This window comes from Myotis nattereri, assembly GCF_964212035.1.
Source record: "Myotis nattereri genome assembly, chromosome: 1".
Classification (NCBI taxonomy): Eukaryota; Metazoa; Chordata; class Mammalia; order Chiroptera; family Vespertilionidae; genus Myotis; species Myotis nattereri.
In genome coordinates, this window is record NC_138075.1 from 176845372 (window position 1) to 176863684 (window position 18313).

Consider the following 18313-nt stretch of genomic DNA (forward strand, 5'->3'; position numbering starts at 1 on the left):
GTGGCCTTGCCAACTCCTAGATTTCAGATTTCTAACCTCTAGAACTATAAGACCCAGTGTGTGTGTGGTACTTCGTTACTGCACCCTAGCAAATTAACACAGTCTGTTGAAAGCATTTGGCAAGGTTGACAATTGAAACACTATCTCATCTCTTTGGGCCTGTGTCACTTCCATTTCTGGGAGTTTCCCCGCCTAACTAACGGTTCTTCTCCATGACTTTCTCTAGCTTGTCTTAAATGTTGATGTTCTTCAGACTTCTGGCCTAGGTGTTTTTTCACTTCACATACTCTCCTGAGTGGCCTTACCCACTTCCGTGGGTTGAATTACTCTTCATGCCGTAGTGGGCTAGGAAATGTTGAACCATGAGCCTCCTGGGAGGAGGGGAGACTAATGTAAGTTTTCTTCCAATTTCTGTTATAAGTAATCCCACCATGGCTAATCTCAAACTGCCAGCAGTTTAACAACTGGTTCTCAAAACTTAACAATTGGCTGTCGCCGGCTGGTCCGAGCCAATACAAGCTGGCTCCAGCACACCTTTGCTTTTGTGCCAGACATATGCCGCCTATTGTCGGACATAAGATAACATAAAAATACCTGCAGACTTTCCTTTCCCTAACAGCTGCTCCGGAAATGAACCTCTGCAGCTGCTTTATGTCTCCTTTTGTTATTGCCATGTCACTGTGGCGGTGGCAGGTCCCCCCTTTTCTTTTTCCTATATATGATGGAAATACCTTTGATCGGTTTTATTTTTATGACATGTTTAGCATCTGTTTTCAATCTGGTTTTGTTTTTGTTTTTGTTTTTTGTAAGAGGGCATCAATACTGTATTCTCAAAACAAGAAAATGTTCCATTGCAACGAGACAAACAAAAGGTCCTGAATACCGATACTTGGAAACATCTGACTTCCTTTCCTTGGCAGGAGCCAGAGCATTGGGTTTTTATTTTGTCCAGAAAACAGTCTTTGCCTGGCCCCACTTGCCCTTTCAGCAGGCTGGACTCAATAGTTCATTCACTTAACCAATACTTATTAAACACCAGCAGTGTGCCAGGGACTTATCTAGATGCTTCTCTGGGCACAGTGAAGATTCCGAGGAGCCACACAGGTAAGGTCTGGGCTTTCACAGGGCTTAGGTCAGGGGTGGGGACTGGGACAGATAGGAAACCAAGGAAGCAACTAAGGATGAAGGTAATAAAGGCAGGGTAATGTGACTGAGAGTGACCCACAATGGTAGAGTCCCTACCCCTGGGAACTAGGCTCTGACACTCATACCTCTGACCCCAGCCATGCACAGATGCACATCTAGTGATGCCACAGCACCTCTATCTGTTGCTAGTCTCCCCCCACCCCCCCCCCCACATTCCCCAGAAAGCCCCAGTCTCTCCCCATCTTACAAATACCAGCTACACAGATTTAAATGAGCTTCCTCTATCATCAAACACAATCAAAATGTCAAGGACTAGAATCAGTGCCTGACCAAAGGCAGTGGGGTGACTCTGAGGAAGGTCCTGTATCAGCTCTAGGGCCATGTCTCCGCACCTGTGGGCTGGGGTTACTAGTCACTGACTCTTAGACCGAGTGCTCTCCACCCTATACCTCACCTGTATGTCTTCTGAACTCAAGCACACATGGCCAAGGGCCTGATGGAAATATGGTTTAGCCTGCTGAAAGGGTAAGTGTTCCATTGGCATCTCAAATTCTACAAAACTAAGTCCCCCTCCCCTTCACCCCCAACTCCAATCTATCACCTATTCTTCTTCTCAGCAAATATTACCTTCTTTCAAGATGCTTCCGGGGCAATTCTTGATTCTTCTCCAACATTCAAATAACACCAAATCTGGTATTTCTACCTTCATATGTATCTTGAATTTATCCATTTCTCTCCATCCCCACTGCTGTTATCTTACCCAGGCCCATTACTTTTTGTTTACATTACTATGACTACAGTCTTGGTCCTTCTATTCAGTTATTTATACTATAGCCTGAGATTCTTTTCTAAAATAAAAGTCTGGTGAGGCCACTTCATGGCTTTAAATCCTTCCATGGCTCCCCATTGCTCTCATATGAAGTTGGAACTTGTAGACATGGTGGCTTACAGGCCTCCCGTGTCATGGTGCTACTTGCCTCACCAGATATCCTCTCTCAGCGACTCCTTTCCCCAATTCTAGGCTCTGGCCACACCTGTCAGCTCTTCAGTGGTGCCATATGTTCTTCTGCCTCTGGTTTTTGCACAGACTTCCCCCTACTCCTGAAACACTTCCTTCAATCCTACTTCACTACCTTTGATCTGGATAAGATTTATTATTTTTGAATGTCTAGCAATGAAGTCATTTCCCCTGGAAAACCTCTAACCACTCTTTACCCCCAGCCCAAAGTCTGGGTTAGGATCCCTTTGTATATTCTCATAGCACTGTTTTGGACTTGCCTGTTTACTTGTTCATCTATATCACTAGACTATGCATTGAGAACTGCAGCTATTTCTGTCTTGTTTGCCATTGTGCCCCCAATAACTAGCATGATGCCTGGCACTGAGTGGGCCTGCAGTGAATATTTATTGAATAAATTAATGGATAGCAATAGCTCCTTTAAGTAAATCTTGGTTTCTTTATCTATTCTAAAAAAAACATTAAAACACACACACACACACACACACACACACACACACAAATCCCGTATAAATTTAACTATCATGTGCTTATTATGGAAAAGAGGTAAAAAACAGAAAAACAGTAGAAAAGAGCCTATCATCCATCTTATCATATAATAATAATAATCACTCTTATCTCCTTCTATATTATTTTCATTGTTGAAATCACACTGTGTCTACAGTTGGTTTGTCTTATTGTGGTAAAATACACCAAACATAAAATTTACCATTTTAAAGTGTCCACTGACATTCAGTACTTTCACATTGTTGTGCAATCATCACCATCACCCATCTTAAAACTTTCATCTTCCCAAACTGAAATTCTATGCCCATTACACAATGATGCTCTGGTCCTCCTCCCTACAGTAAGTGGACTGGCTGTCTTCTGGATCCTTACCTAGTCCAAGTGAGCATTTCTGCATATTTTCTAGTGGTTGTGAGGATCCTGTGGCCGATGCCGTCCCTCCCAGAGTGCTGGTGTTGTCGGGTGTTTGTCAGAGTGAATCCAGTTTAATGACATTTCTGAAGCCTCACTTTGTACTGCATTTTCTCGTGCTGGGACCCATGAAAATATTTTATCTTCTATTAAGATGCAGAGGAAATGAACTTTTAGGTCAAAGAAAATGTTTTACTCTATAATACTAGCATATTTGTCTTTAATTAAATAAATAGCATCATGAAAGTGCTTTTTATGGAGGAAGAGGCTCAGACAGGAAAAAGTGCCTATATAGTACAGTAAAAAGTTCTCAAGTTACAGACAAAAAAATGGTGAGGAAGAATGGCTGACATTCTTTAATGCAGGAGACTTATTCTTTGGTCAATTTCCACCTCTTAATTTCGCTTCTCTGAACATAAGTAAATAAATCTTTCAAAATTTTACATAACATTATGTATAATTAAGCAGGTGCACATCTTAAAATTTTAAATTTTAGGTTAGGTTTTAATTCCTAGGATGTTAGAAATATTGACAATTAGATAGTTTTCCTGGGATGATTTTTCAATTTGAAATAAATCCAGATGTAAACTAAAATCAGGCCAATCCAAGAATGACACAGCATGGATTTTATGTGTTTGAAGAGCATTCCAGAAAGCAGTGTGGCCAGGAACAGTTAGTTGACTTAAATTTAAAAGGATGGTTTTCTTAGGGAAGGGATGGTTAGGGAGAGGAGGAGGAATCCTGTGTCATTTATGAACTTCTGTGGGAACATAAATTTTTGAAGACAATCTATTTTTTAAAGAAACACAAAGTCATCGTTCCTGTACTTTCCAGCTTCTTACCTATTCCCTCCAACAATCATAAAAGGTTATGAGTTTTTTTAATGGATTGAACACTGTCCTGCTTTGCCGGAGTTAGAGCTCCACACTGCCTCCAGGTGCCTAGAGAGCAACCTGGCCATTAGAAAGATTCAGAATGAGATGACTCCCCATATAGCAATATGACTGCTCTCTCCACGGCCTGTCCAGCTAGACATGAAGAAATAGGTCCACCGAGACAGAAGGAGTAAACATGTTTGATCAGATTATTCTGGGGGGAAAAAATTTTAATTTCTTCCTGTCTTCCTCACAGTTCTCCAAAACTTCGTACTTTGGCCAGAGGTTTGTCTCCTGCATACCTGAGATTTGGTGGCACCAAGACAGACTTTCTCGTTTTTGATCCCAAGAAGGAGCCAAGCTTCGAAGAGAGAAGTTACTGGCAATCTCAGTTAAACCACGGTGAAACTTTTTAAAGATTAACCATATATTTTCATTAAGTGGCTAGTCATGGGCATTCAGTCAGAGATTAAGGGCTTCCAACTGACCGGTGGAGGCACCTGCACAAAAGAAGGAGGCAGTGGGCAGGTTTCCTCTTCCTGATGTTTTCATGAATGTGAGACTTCACCAAACAAAGGTGTGCTGGGCATAGCCGGGAGTTAATTGTGTGGAAATAGAACAACAACTGGAGTTGAAGGACAGAGCTGCTTGGAAGGAACATGTAGGTAGCAGTGCCTCAAACTGACGAGAGTACTTTCTGGCTGAAGATACAGCAATGGGTTGAAACCCTTTTATTCTGGAAATATAGGGTGTCCAAAAAAATGTATACTCACTTTGAATGATTATAAGGTCAGTGTCTATTAACATGTTTATGAACATATAGTACATTTTCAAAAATTTTTTTATATATATTTTATTGATTTTTTACAGAGAAGAAGGGAGAGAGAGAGTTAGAAACATCGATGAGAGAGAAACATCGATCAGCTGCCTCCTGCACATCTCCTACTGGGGAGGTGCCCGCAACCCAGGTACATGCCCTTGACTGGAATCGAACCTGGGACCTTTCAGTCCGCAAGCCAACGCTCTATCCACTGAGCCAAACCGGTTTTGGCCATTTTCAAAATTTAAAAGAATCTATAGAAATGAATAATTTTTCTGTCAGTGCCTGTTTTCAAACTGGTGGCCATTCTAGTCCAGGTCCTACGGATAATGTGAAGCAATGGAATCGCAAACATAAAGAATCATTTTGTTTCGCCGTGGCCAGTGTTCTCATTGGTTAGAGCATTGGCCTGAGCACCAAAGGGTAGTGGGTTTGATTCCCGGTCAAGGGTACATGCCTAGGTTGAAGGTTCGCTCCCTGTTCCCTGCCTGGGGCATGTGCAGGAGGCAACCAGTTGATGTCTCTCTCACATTGATGTTTCTCTCTCTCTCTCTCTCTCTCTCTCTCTCTCTCTCTCTCTCTCTATCTCTATCCCTCTTTCCCTTCCATTCTCTCTGAAAAAACAATGGAAAAAAAATACTCTGGTGAGGATTAACCAAAAAAAAAAAAATAATAATCATTTTGTTCAATATTTGTGTGCCCTCAATTCATTGACTGTTGCCGGTTTTGTACTGTAAACTTTATCTTTTGTATGTCCCCATTAAAAAAAAAAAAAGTCTAGTGGCACGTTAGGATAAATTTTCTTTGTTAAAAGCTCAGTCTGGCTTCACCCATTATTTCAAGTCAGTTAAACCTGAAAAGGAGTAAAAATTGGGTTATCAGCTATTAAAGTGTGTATACATTTTTTTGGAATACCTTATAGAATGTGGATGACAGATATAGGTAGAGGATGTGAGATATATTCTGCTTCTAAGAATAGATTTTAAGACTTACTGGGCAGTGGTTCTCAAACTTCACCTGGAGTGAGTTTAAATATCTGGAGATCTGGGCTCCCACCTTAGTTCCAAGGTTAGCAAGCTCCTCTGATAGTCCTGATATGGGCAGTGTGCGGGCTTCACCTGAGAAACCTGCCCACGGAAGCCACGAGGCTTTGCCCTGTGTCTTTCGTAAGTGCTGTCTAGGCATCAGTGGATCATTACTTTAACAATTATTTTAAAAATATACATTATTGAATGATAATAATGTTTGTATAGTGTATATATTAGTGAATAACATTTCACTTTTCATATATTACATATTTTCCTTTTGTTTATTTTCTTCAGTTAGGAAGTATTTAGAACAGTTAACCATGTTGGGTCAAAATTGATAGAATAAGGGGCAAGGGGTTATAGGGGAGAGAATGGGAAATATCTGTAATACTATCAATAAAAAATATATATTTTTAAAAAATTGATAGAATAGTAATTAGAAAAAATGAAGCCCTAACCGGTGTGGCTCAGTAGATAGAGCGTCGGCCTGCGGACTCAAGGGTCCCAGGTTCAATTCCCGGTCAAGGGCATGTACCTTGGTTGCGGGAACATCCCCAGTGGTGGGGGGTGTGCAGGAGGCAGCTGATTCATGTTTCTCTCTCATCGATGTTTTTAACTCTCTATCCCTCTCCCTTCCTCTCTGTAAAAAATCAATAAAATGTATTTTATAAAGACATAAATAAATAAATAAATAAATAAATAAATAAATAAATAAGAAAAAATGAAAAAAGCAAGAGGCTTTTTTTGAATAACACATTGGGATAGTTTACGTGTAGACTTGGCCCTTTCCCAGCAGTCATATGCATTCAGAAGGTCTTATAAGTTCAGACCAGAAACTGCCCTTCACTGATCAATTTTCTTCTTCCTGTTTGGGGTGGGGTGGGGGTCAATGGAATTATCCAAGCACTACTGAAACATCCTTTGTGAGCACAGGGATGGATAGGGCACTGGCTGCCAGAAAGCCAGAATGCAGGACTTCCCAGAAAGGAAGTCGCCGGTGGGTCAGCCAGGCCTGGCAGTGAGCGCCTGGCAGGCCCGCTGTCTTGTGATCAAGAGGCACAGTCAGCCTGACAGCGTAGTGGGGAATTTTCTAGGTGCACATGTTGTAGCCTCAGAAGCTTTGACCATCCCAGATTTGAAGGAAAAACGTCCACATTTCCTGTCCTGCCATTATGGCAAGAGGAAATTACCATTAATCAGATGTAGTAAAACATAGTTCTCTGTATTTTGAAGGTGAACCTTAAGAAAACTGGACTATGTTTTCTTCAGAGGGGTTCTCTGGTAATTTCATATTTCTGAGGAGCTTTCTGAATTGTAAACTTATGTCCAGTGTTCCTGTGTCCAGTGTATGGCCGATGTTTCTTAAGAAACCTGCCCTTTTGTGTGTGTGTGTGTGTGGTGACTGGTTAGCCAGCAAATTTGACTTGTTGTAACAGAATATATTTTCTCTGATCGCATTCCTAATAACCAGAAACTTAGTCTACTTTAGCCATTTAAGTACCTAACTAAATAAATGTAGGGGATTTCAACCGGATCACTGAAAATAGATTCTCTAAATTGTCTCCCATCTGCAGATATTTGCAAGTCTGGATTCATCCCTTCTGATGTGGAGAAGAGGTTACAGCTGGAATGGCCATCCCAAGAGCAGTTTCTACTCAGAGAACAGTATTACAAAAGGTTCAAGAACACCACCTACTCAAGTAAGAAATGAATGGCAACCTGCAAGTGTCCCAGCCCCTAAAATATTTGGATAGCTTGAACTTGACCTTCAGTCTAATAAGCCCTCTATAGCAGTTGTGTAAAGCTGCATAATACTCAGATGTTCTCAAGAGTTAATAGAATGTCCAGCTGGTGTGGCTCAGTGGTTGAGCGTCGATCTATGAACCAGGAGGTTATGGTTTAATTCCTGATCAGGGCACATGCCCAGGTTGGGGGCTCAATCCCCAGTGGAGGGGGGTGGGGGACATGCAGGAGGCAGCTGATGAATGACTCTCTCTCATCATTGATGTTTCTATCTTTCCCTCTCCTTTCTTCTCTGAAATAAATTTAAAAAGCATTTTAAAGAATTAAGTCTAGATATATAAAAAAAAAGAGTTAATGGAAATCTTGAACCCAAAATTTATGGGTGTTTTTTTTTCTTGTCTTCACCTGACTTTACCTACTAGCCACAAAATAGTTTTGTCCCAGAAACTATTCATTCATAAGCTAATAATAACCTTAACTTCTCTGAGAGCTAGGAAATCAAGGAAGACATGGATGCATTTGTCATGTAAAAGTAAAATAGGAAAGTATAAAGAGTGGAATGTGAAAACCTTGTTGTCCATTCTCTCTCCCCTCCCAGAAGCAGCCCCTATTGTGAGTTGGTGAATTAGGCAGAGGAAGCCTGAGTCACACCAGACAGCCTTGGCCTTGAAGCAGCTTTCTCTTTTTCTTCTGTGGTTTGTAAACACATGAGTAGCGCAACTAATCAGGAAGTTATTTCCATTCAATCTTCAAAATGGGAGGATGTTGTCACGCAGGGCTTTGAAGCAACTAAACAAGCAAGCCATATCTAACTATGAAATATATTTTTATCTGAAAGTTGATGTTTTCAGACCCTCCTAAGGGATGATGTTGCCCCAGATCTCAGTTGAGGAAATAGCCTGCTCAGAGAGTCCACAACTATCTTCTTGGAACTTTTGAAAAATAAATGATCTTGAAGTTAATTTGGGTTAGTCAGCATTTCTAAAAGTACATTATTGAAAGTAAATTACCTTCATAAGATTTATATTGTACACTCTCTGGATTTTAGTGTATCCCATAGATTTTTTAATTTTTATATTTTTAAATTTATAAGATACAGAAAAATACACAACACATAAGAAATTGGAAAATACATTATATGCTAATAGATAATGTAGTTCTCTAAACTGTTTTGCATTTTAAAATGGGGCGGGACTACTCTGATTTGGTTGCACGGGATTTGGCATAAGGCACGGCCACCTCAGATCCCGTTAAAGGAATGACAGAAGTACAGAGAGACCTACAGCAGCAAGGCCTCATTTGCAATAAATCCTTATGATAAAGGCCTGCTTAGAGAAGACCACACAGCATTAAGTAATCTACAGATTCCCATTTTTTTCTTTAATCATATTAAATAGTATACCAATTTATCTTAAATTTTCCTTTAAAAAAAGATTTGCTCTCACGTTACCTTTCTGGAACCAAAATGGCAGGTTTTCAACATCTTTTCCTGCCTGTGGGACTGGGAACTTCATAGTTCCTATACCAGGGGAAAGTTCCTTTGCTAACTACATAGTAACTGGGTCAGTAAAACTCCAGCCACTCTCTTGGCAATTCAAAAATCTGTAACAAATACAGATTGTTTATTTGTATTTGGAAATATTTGACTTCTGGTTTGAAATTCTCTATTTAATCTGTATGTCTTGCCAACATATAGATAGGAATCCCTGTGTTTATTCTAGGCACCAACTCATCACAGTGATAAGTATCTCAGAAGCCAATGGGAGTTTCCGCACATTGTTCTCCATCCATGGCTGGGGTTGGTAATGCCTGAGTAACTTGGGGTGGCATCGCACGATGGAAGAGAGAACAAAAGTCTGTTGGGGCAAGGACACCTTGCTTTTCCAGTGGTCTGTACCCTTCAAACAGGTGTCCTAGAAGATACAGGGACATTTTCTCATTCCAGCGCCCATTGGCTGGTGTGTTTCACTTAAGTAGAAGATGACAAAAACATTCGTCATGAGACTATAAACTCACACTGCAAACCTGCTAGGACAGGAAAGGCAGCAATGTGTTACAGGTATAATTCTGGGTGTTACTGCAGAAAGGAAGACTCTCTTATTAAAATAATCACATTCAATGAGCTAACCTCATTATTATACTCCTCCACCCTCAACACCCACCCCACACTGGATGCTGGACACACTTATGTAAATATATAAGTGTGTTATGATATGATACCAGGGAAAGAGACAGTGCCAATGTTTAATGTCATTTAGGTTGCTTTTGTCCCAGGGATCTTTCCATCCTCTCATACAGGAAGGGATAAGAGATTGGGTAATGACTGAGAGTTGGATAATTAGCTGTGAGTTTTCTTTCTTTTTTAAATCCTCACCCAAGGGCATGCTTAGAGAGAGGAAGGGAGAGAGTTGGGAAAGGGGTTGGGGAAGAGGAGCATCAATGTGATAGGAAAACATTGATTGGGTGCCTTCCATCCATGCCAACCAGGGATCGAACTTGCACCCCAGGTTGTGCCCTGACCTGGAATCCAGTGGCAACCTTTAGGTGACGATGCTCAGCCAACTGAGCCATTCCAGCCGGGCAGCTGTGAGTTTTCTTATTGTTCTTATTTTGAGGAGGGAGTAGACTTTTTTTAAGAGTGGATTTAAACTCAGTAATATACAGCCCTTATGCTAGGAGATGTTACTGTTGTGTGATAGGAGGCATATAATAGAATTTCAGGCTACATACATTCCAAGTGCATTTGGAAAAATGAAGAAATGGAAGAAGAGTAAAGTATGAGTTGAATAAATCAGCTAACATGCAAACATTTCAGGTTTTTTGAAAATGCCATAATCTTTGTAAAGGGGCTGGGCAATAACAGTGCTTTATATCTGTAAGAGATGTGCATGCCTTACAAAGCGTTTTCACATGTGTAGTTTCAACCTTGGTTTTGTGAGATAGGTAGGCGGATGATGGTACCAGTTCTAGGATTGCAGATCCGTAGCTCAGGCTCATTCAGGGTTCCACCCCTGTTATTCAGTCGGTAAGCAGGAGAGTGAGGCCTGGAACTCAGGACTTAGATTTCTGATCAGGACACTTTCTGCAATGTATAAGGCTAAAATATAGCAGTGAGTAGGCAGTTCCAGGAATTTTATAACAGACTCTAGTAATGGCACCACCACCAAAGAGCTGTGAGATACTGGACAAAGCACTTTGTTACTTTGGGTGCCCATTTCCTCAAAGGAAAATGAGGGTGGTGGTTCGGGGAGGACTCAGTAATCTCAAAGGCCCATGCTGTCTTAAATTGCGGCTTTAAGATCCAGTGGAACGCTGGGCAGCTGGGCTCAGAGAGCTTTGCACCCTGCAGTGTCCGTGGGTTATGCATATATGCATACAAGTTCTTTGGTTAATCTCTTCCCACCGAACCACAAGATTTGGTTTTTAAACTGGGAGAGTTCTATTTAACAAATGACTAAATATACATGCAAATCTCAATAACTTATTTAGCATATGATAACATTTAAAGATAACACTAAAAATTACACTGTTGCCACTCTCAAACAGTGATTATAGACTAGTCACTAGCTAATGGTTTAAAAATCTGAGGTCAAAAGTTCTCAAACTTTTATGGCACTTTAGTGACTCAGTGATCTTTTTCACAGTGTATTTAGCCTAAAAGAAATACCGAAGAGTTTGTTAATAGGTTATTAGGTTCAAACAACCGAATAGTAATAATTCTCATCTTGTCCAACAGACGTCGAAGTGTTTCCCTTGCAATTTAAAAGATCCTGCAATACCCCTGTGAGTAGGGTTGCCTGGTTAACTTTGAATTTCAGATAAAAAACATTTTACTGTATTTCTCAACTATTGCAGAGAATATCCACTAAAAAGTGTTCATTGTTGCTTTGAAGTTCAAATTTAACCAGATACCCTGTATTTTTATTTTATTTCTTTATTATATTTAATGGGTTGACATTGATTTATAAGATTATGTAGGTTTCAAGTGTACATTTCTATGATCCATGATCCGCACATTGCATTGTGTGCCCACCGCCAAAGTCAAAGCATCTTCTGTCACCATGTATTTGATCCCCTTTACTCAGTCCGGGCCAGTGCCCTGCCTGGGAATCGAACCATGATCTCCTGATTCATAGGTCGACACACAACCACCGAACTACACCAGCTGGGCTGTTTGTCTTTCCTGTTTGTTCGTTTGTTGCTTTCAGGTTTATATCCCACTTAGGAGTGAAATCATAAGGTTCTTAACTTTTCCTGTCTGACATATTTTGCTTAGCAGGATTTTCTAAGGTCCATCCATGTAGTTGCAAATGATGCCCTGTATTTTGTTTGTTTTTTGCTAAATCTAACAATCACACCGGTGAATTCATGGTGGCTTTCCAGGGTGCCTTGGCACATTATAGCCCAGGGCCAGTTTTTAATACAAAATTCTATTTATTTAAAATTAATAAATCATACACATGAATTTTTCAAAAAAATGTTTTTAATTAAATTTACCAAAATATTTTGTGACTGGGTTTATAACTAAAGATATTTAGATTATTAAGCCTAGGGCTTATGTTGACTGATGAAGGTTTGGCCTGTGCATATTGAGCACTGAGCTACTACAATATGGTTTTTCCAATTCACCTGAGGTCATTTGAAAAAAACCTGAGTGCCAGACCAAAGCTTCTAGTACCTTCCATGAGACTTGATTAAACAGCTGAAGCAAATGAAGTTATATTAATTTTTTTTAATTTGCCAGTCCAATTTTGTTGTCTCTTTTTCATAATTATATTCACTCCTTAGGACAGAAATTCCTTAGATTTAACAGCAGAAATAGTGAACTATGAAGAACAAATCTGGAGGCCTTCATCCCTGTGGTGCCAACCTAACTATTAAGCTATGTTCTTCTTCTAGGAAGCTCAGTGGATATACTGTATACTTTTGCAAATTGCTCAGGACTGGACTTGATCTTTGGTCTAAATGCCTTACTACGAACAGCAGACTTGCAGTGGAACAGTTCTAACGCCCAGCTGCTCTTGGACTACTGCTCTTCCAAGCGTTATAACATTTCTTGGGAACTAGGCAATGGTAAGTACCCCTGGGACATTTCATTAACGAGATTCCCCTTTGGCATTATTTGTTTATACTTGTGATATCAGCAAATGCACTTCTAGTTCATTTGTGCAGTGCTCAACAGTGCAACTTTTGGATTGCTTAAGGCAGAAAACTCCTATGTATATCCCAGAACCTGTTGCTAATTCCAGTTTATGATACATTTGAGCTGAGGACAACTCATTGAAACCAGCAACTTCCACAGTGCCCTGGTTTCCTTGAGATTTTCAGGGTCACTTTAAGCCTATTAGGCTTGGCAGGCTGGACTCGGCAAAACTGTAAAGCAGGCTGTTGCTTTTCCCCTTCCACTCCTTTACCTGTTTCTTGACTTGTCAGTTAATCTCAGCAACACCATTCCAACCCTCATGAAATGCTCAAGCTAGAAGTTCCCAGTGTAGAATCCTACCCAGGTCAAACTCCTGATTGTCTCCTTTTTTTGCAAGGAATGTGTAAATTCTAACTAAAGTGCAAATGACTAGCCACTTCATTCAAACATATTTATAGCGCCTTTTTCGCACATCAGCAAATGGACCTGACGATAAAATGGGAAATGAGATGTAATAGTATGATGAGCACTGTCCTGAGTGTTTAATAAGTATTAACTTATTTTATCTTTTTAACCACCCTGAAGTAGACACAATTATGACCTTCATTTCACAGATAGCAAGAGCACCAAAAGGTTAGCTAAATAGCTTTGTGATGCTGTGCAACTCTTAGAGGATTCTTAGAGAAGTTAGGCTTTGAACCCAGGCAATCTGCCTCCAGAACAAGGTCTCTGCTCTCTTGAGACTTCTATTCTAGAGGTAGGGAGCCAAACCAACAAGAAAAGAAGCCAAGAAATGATACATGCCAGTAGTGGTATGTGTTATGGTAAAGTCTAGAAGCAGCTTTTCTGATCGGGTTGCTGAGGATAACTGTCAACTTGGAGTGTGCGCACACACACAGAATAGACGGGTAGAGGCAACTGTATCTTAGCTAGATGATGAACAACTTTACCATAGCCACCATATGCATAATAGGTCACCTGAACCCATCCTTACCCATCTCCCAACCTCCTTCCCTTCCTCCCTCCCTCCTTCCCTCCATCCCTCCCTACTTCCCTCCCTCCCTCCTTTTCTACCCTACAATCCCCAACTCCTTCTGCTCCTCACAGTGAGATAAAAGAGTGATGTCATTATGTTTCCCTCTTCCTTGGGCCCCATTTTGCAAAGAAAAGGTCTGGTTTCAGGGTGAAGGTATCTGTGGGAAGTAGTTTGGACACTGCCTGTGCCTCCCTCCCATCTCTTCAGCTTTGCTACTTCTAGGATCATTTGCACATATAAACCTTCTATTTTTTTTAGCTATTCATTGGTTAAAATCCTCATTGTTAATTTCAAATTGTTTTAATATGCCGTCATACCTTAGTTATAGAATTCAAAATTTCGTTTTTCTGCAATATTGTCTTTATAACTAGTGGTTTTACTTTCTGTGACTTTGGATTCTAAGATTTTTGAAATTTGAAAAATGTTTTGTTATGTTTGCTTTTAAATAAGAAATTTCTACATAAGCGATTCTTTTGAAAATTGCTCTTTCAGAACCCAACAGTTTCCAGAAGAAGGCTGGTATTTTCATTGATGGATTGCAGTTAGGAGAAGATTTTGTTAAGTTGCATAAACTTCTAGGAACATCTGCTTTCAAAAATGCAAAACTGTATGGTCCAGATGTTGGTCAGCCTCGAGGAAAGACTGTTAAGATGCTGAGCAAGTAAGAGCTCGAGGAAGAATCTCTTTTCTTAAAAATTGTATTTCTCTGGTGTAGAATCTTCAATAGTGCACATGTTATTAAACAGTTTTCTGCCGGGCTAGCTGGTTAAGCAAAAGAGAAAACATTGACTGGCTCAGAATACCAAGGATTTGGGTCAAATGGTACCTGTGATAAAGCTTGTATCTGAGTTAGGAAGTTTGTGTTTGCCTGATCCTAAAGCAGTAGCCAGCCCATTTCTTGTGCACATATTGTGTGTGTATGTATATATGAGAATTTAGTGATAACATAATAGATTTTGATTTTGTAGTTTCCTGGAAACTGGGGGAGAAGTGATTGATTCAGTTACGTGGCATCAGTAAGTACATCTCCTGTTCTTTGTTGTTGTTGTTGTTCTTTTTTCATTGAATTTATTGATTAATAAAATTATGTAGGTTTCATGTGTACAATTCTCTACTACATCATCTGTATATTATACTGTGTGCTCACCACCCCAAGCCAAGCCTCCTTCCATCACCATTTATCCCCCGTTTACCTTCTCATACCTTCCTCTCACCCCCCTTACCTCTGGTAATCACTATACTGTTGTCTGTGTCTATGAGGTTTTTTTTTCTTGCTTAAACTGTTCACCTTTTCACCAAACCTTGCTACCCTGCTCCTCTCTAACAGCTGTCAGTCTGTTCTCTGTAACTATGAGTCTGTTTCTATTTTGTTAGTTTATTTTGTTCATTAGATTCCACATATGAGTGAAATCATATAATACTTATCTTTCTCTGACTGGCTTATTTCACATAGCACAATACTCTCCAGGTCCATCCATGTTGTTGCAAAGGGTTAGATTTCCTTCTTTTTTTTTTTGGCCAAGTAGTATTCCATTGTGTAAATGTACCATAGCTTTTTTGTCCACTCATCTACTAATGGTATGTCTTCTTAATACTAAAAAAGTACTGCTAGCTTTACTTACTGGTGTTTTTTTTATTCCAAAAATGATTTCCACTTAACTGCTAATTGACTTTATAATTCAAGTAAGAATCACAGTGTCTCAAACAGCACTGTAGTAAAATTTTAATAAAACAAAAATTTAAACTTATTTTAAATAATGTGATAGTTTCTACAAGATCAAAGCACACTATCCTTTAACTCATGGGACAGATAAGTAGCTACAGCCAGTATGCTTGCGGAAGAACAAGTAACCCATGAGCCCTGCACTGATGACTGTCTCCTCAAGGCAGAGTAACTGATCCCCTTTTATCGCCATCTCGCCTTAGTAGAACTTCTGCCTCTTTCTTATAATAGGCAGGTGGGAAGAGGTAGTAAGAAGAGCAGGTTCAGCCAATTAACGTAAAAGCAGAAAGTAAAGGTTGTTATTTTTTTCTGATTATTTTCTAAATAATTTAGCTACTACTTGAATGGACGAACTGCTACCAAAGAAGATTTCCTAAACCCTGATGTATTGGATACTTTTATTTTACCTGTGCAAAAAATTTTTCAGGTAATAGTCTTTTATTCTTTTTTATGTAAAACCGAAGTCCTTATTCTGTGGTTTAGCTAGTGCCAAATTCTATAGGTGTATACATTTACATGTTTTCTAATCTTAGAGAACAGGCACTAATCTTATGCACCTTCTGTCTGTCCCCTTAGCATCAGGTCCTACCTGTGGACGTTGATTAGAAATGAAAAATACTTCTAATAGCCTTTTGGTAGAATTAACTTTTATAGGCTATAAGAATGAGATTGTTTACATTTATTCCACACCTAGAATTCCAATAAAAGTAAGTTACCCAAGACCTAAATGATTGTGAACATATTTTGTAACTTTATTGGACAGATGGGTCTGGGAATACAAGATTTTGAATATCATTAATCTCCAGCACCATAGTTGGTCAGCTTGCTTGCATTTACCATGGAGACTTTCCTGTTTCATAGGTTGTTGAGATGACCAGACCCCACAAGAAGGTTTGGTTAGGAGAAACAAGCTCTGCGTATGGGGGTGGAGCACCCTTGCTGTCCAACACCTTTGCGGCTGGTTTCATGTGAGTGAAGTAGCACTCGCCTCAGGGACCAGATTTCAGCGTGCTCCTATTCTATTCGGTTGAAATAACTCATCAGCCAAAAGTCTGATCAATGATGGTTTCTGTGGCTGAGCTCCAAAATTTGTGCCAGATTTTGTAAAATAATGATTTACTAAAGCTTGTTGGACATACTGTATTTAATCATTGTATGAATGAATTGCTTTAGAAGTTCTGTTCCTTAATTTTGGCCATGGCCATGCCAAGGATTCCTCCTCTAAAGAAGTACATTGTCAAAACAAAACAAAAACGTTGTAAAGGAGTGCATCTATAGCTCTGACTCTGGAAGGATTTGTGGTACAGGCTACACAGTTACTACAGATTCCCAAGAAGTTTAGAGCCTGAAGTATGAGGTCACACCAGAGGACCTATCAATGAATTTAAATTAACTCCTACTCCAACCACCACAAACTTGATTGCTTTAAACAACCAGTTAACTTACATTCCACAACACTGTTAACACTCTCATATTGAGACTTACTCTCTTTCCTCTCCTACTTACACAAAGTAGGAGAATAAGCCCAGAATAAAGTACAAATCATTTATGCTCTTGGGGGCATGATGAGTAGAGAAAAAAATGGAGATGTTTGTTTTGCCATTAACTAAAGATAAGGGGCAGGAGGTGTCCATAAAAGTTTAAGTGTGATCCTACTTATTTCACATTTTACTCCTGACTACATGGAACCTTGTAGTGTTTAGACCTCACATAGGGATGGGGAGGAGGGGTACCTTGAAAGACAAGGAATAATTGTCTGTGGGGGTAGGAATTTATCTACTCCGTTTTATAGACCAAATCTTAGCCTGAAGGGGACTTCTGTGGCGTATTAACAGTCCTCTAGGACTTGTAATCATGCAGAAGTATGGGAACTTGTGAAGGGAAGGATAGTCTCCATTTGATTTGAGTGACTTATTTACAATTAATACCAGTTTTCTGGTTTCATAGATGAATAAATCAGAATAGTCGATAATTAGAATTAAGTTGTTTTGTTTTCCAAGTTTGAAATAAGTCGGGCCTCACTGTTCCAGGTGGCTGGATAAATTGGGCCTGTCGGCCAGGATGGGCATAGAAGTGGTGATGAGGCAAGTGTTTTTTGGAGCTGGAGACTACCACTTGGTGGATGAAAACTTCGAACCTCTACCTGTAAGTGATCATTACTCTTCTGGTTCTGTGAGTAGGTTAGACTATACTGAGGACCCCTGTATTAACCTCCTATGAATTGTCAACCCTCTCAGTAAATTCGGTGCTCTCAGTATAGCCAAACCATGGAAAGGGTAGAGAGAATCCATTCTAATATTTTTTGTATGTCAAGAGAAGAACTTGAGGCCCAGGAATAATGTTTTTAATGTGGACGTGGTGTGGGATTTCTTTAAAAGGGGTCATTTGAAATTTTATGACTCTCATTTTACAAGATATAAAACTTGGATCAAAAAATATTTAAGAGTAAATCAAAGTTAAAATTGGTTATAGTATCCAAAGCTTTAAAACTTTTATGTCATTAAATCATAATTTCTTTAACCTTAAGATAAGCCAGTAGTATCACATATTTGTTCAAAAAGCTCACCCAAAGAATTGGCTATTTTATAATAATCTTCAAGGTATTTGTGAATTTTTAAAAAGTCCACCCTACCTCCAATTGCATCTGGTGCTAAATTAGGTAATGTAGCCTTTCTATCTAAAAAGGCACCTGGAATCTATATGTGTCTAAAAATTGAAATAGTATAGATATCTCCCTAAGAAGTATGACCTTGATTTTTATTGTCTAAAATTATATTTGAGGATATCTGTTTTCTAAGAATAATTCCTAAAGGAATTATGTGAATATTATAAGAAAGCTAAGTAAGTTTGCAAAAAGCACATA

At 39.5% G+C, this 18313-nt stretch overlaps 1 protein-coding gene across 1 annotated transcript in view; it reads left to right on the plus strand.

The window, feature by feature from the left end:
- HPSE (heparanase) overlaps positions 1 to 18313 on the plus strand; it is a 40726-nt gene that overhangs the window by 7352 nt on the left and 15061 nt on the right. Inside the window, exons 2-9 of the mRNA XM_081111066.1 lie at positions 4214 to 4359; positions 7380 to 7505; positions 12448 to 12621; positions 14220 to 14388; positions 14696 to 14743; positions 15784 to 15877; positions 16312 to 16418; positions 17481 to 17595. Coding sequence (XP_080967192.1) covers positions 4214 to 4359; positions 7380 to 7505; positions 12448 to 12621; positions 14220 to 14388; positions 14696 to 14743; positions 15784 to 15877; positions 16312 to 16418; positions 17481 to 17595 — 979 coding nt within the window. The remainder of the gene's footprint in view (positions 1 to 4213; positions 4360 to 7379; positions 7506 to 12447; positions 12622 to 14219; positions 14389 to 14695; positions 14744 to 15783; positions 15878 to 16311; positions 16419 to 17480; positions 17596 to 18313) is intronic.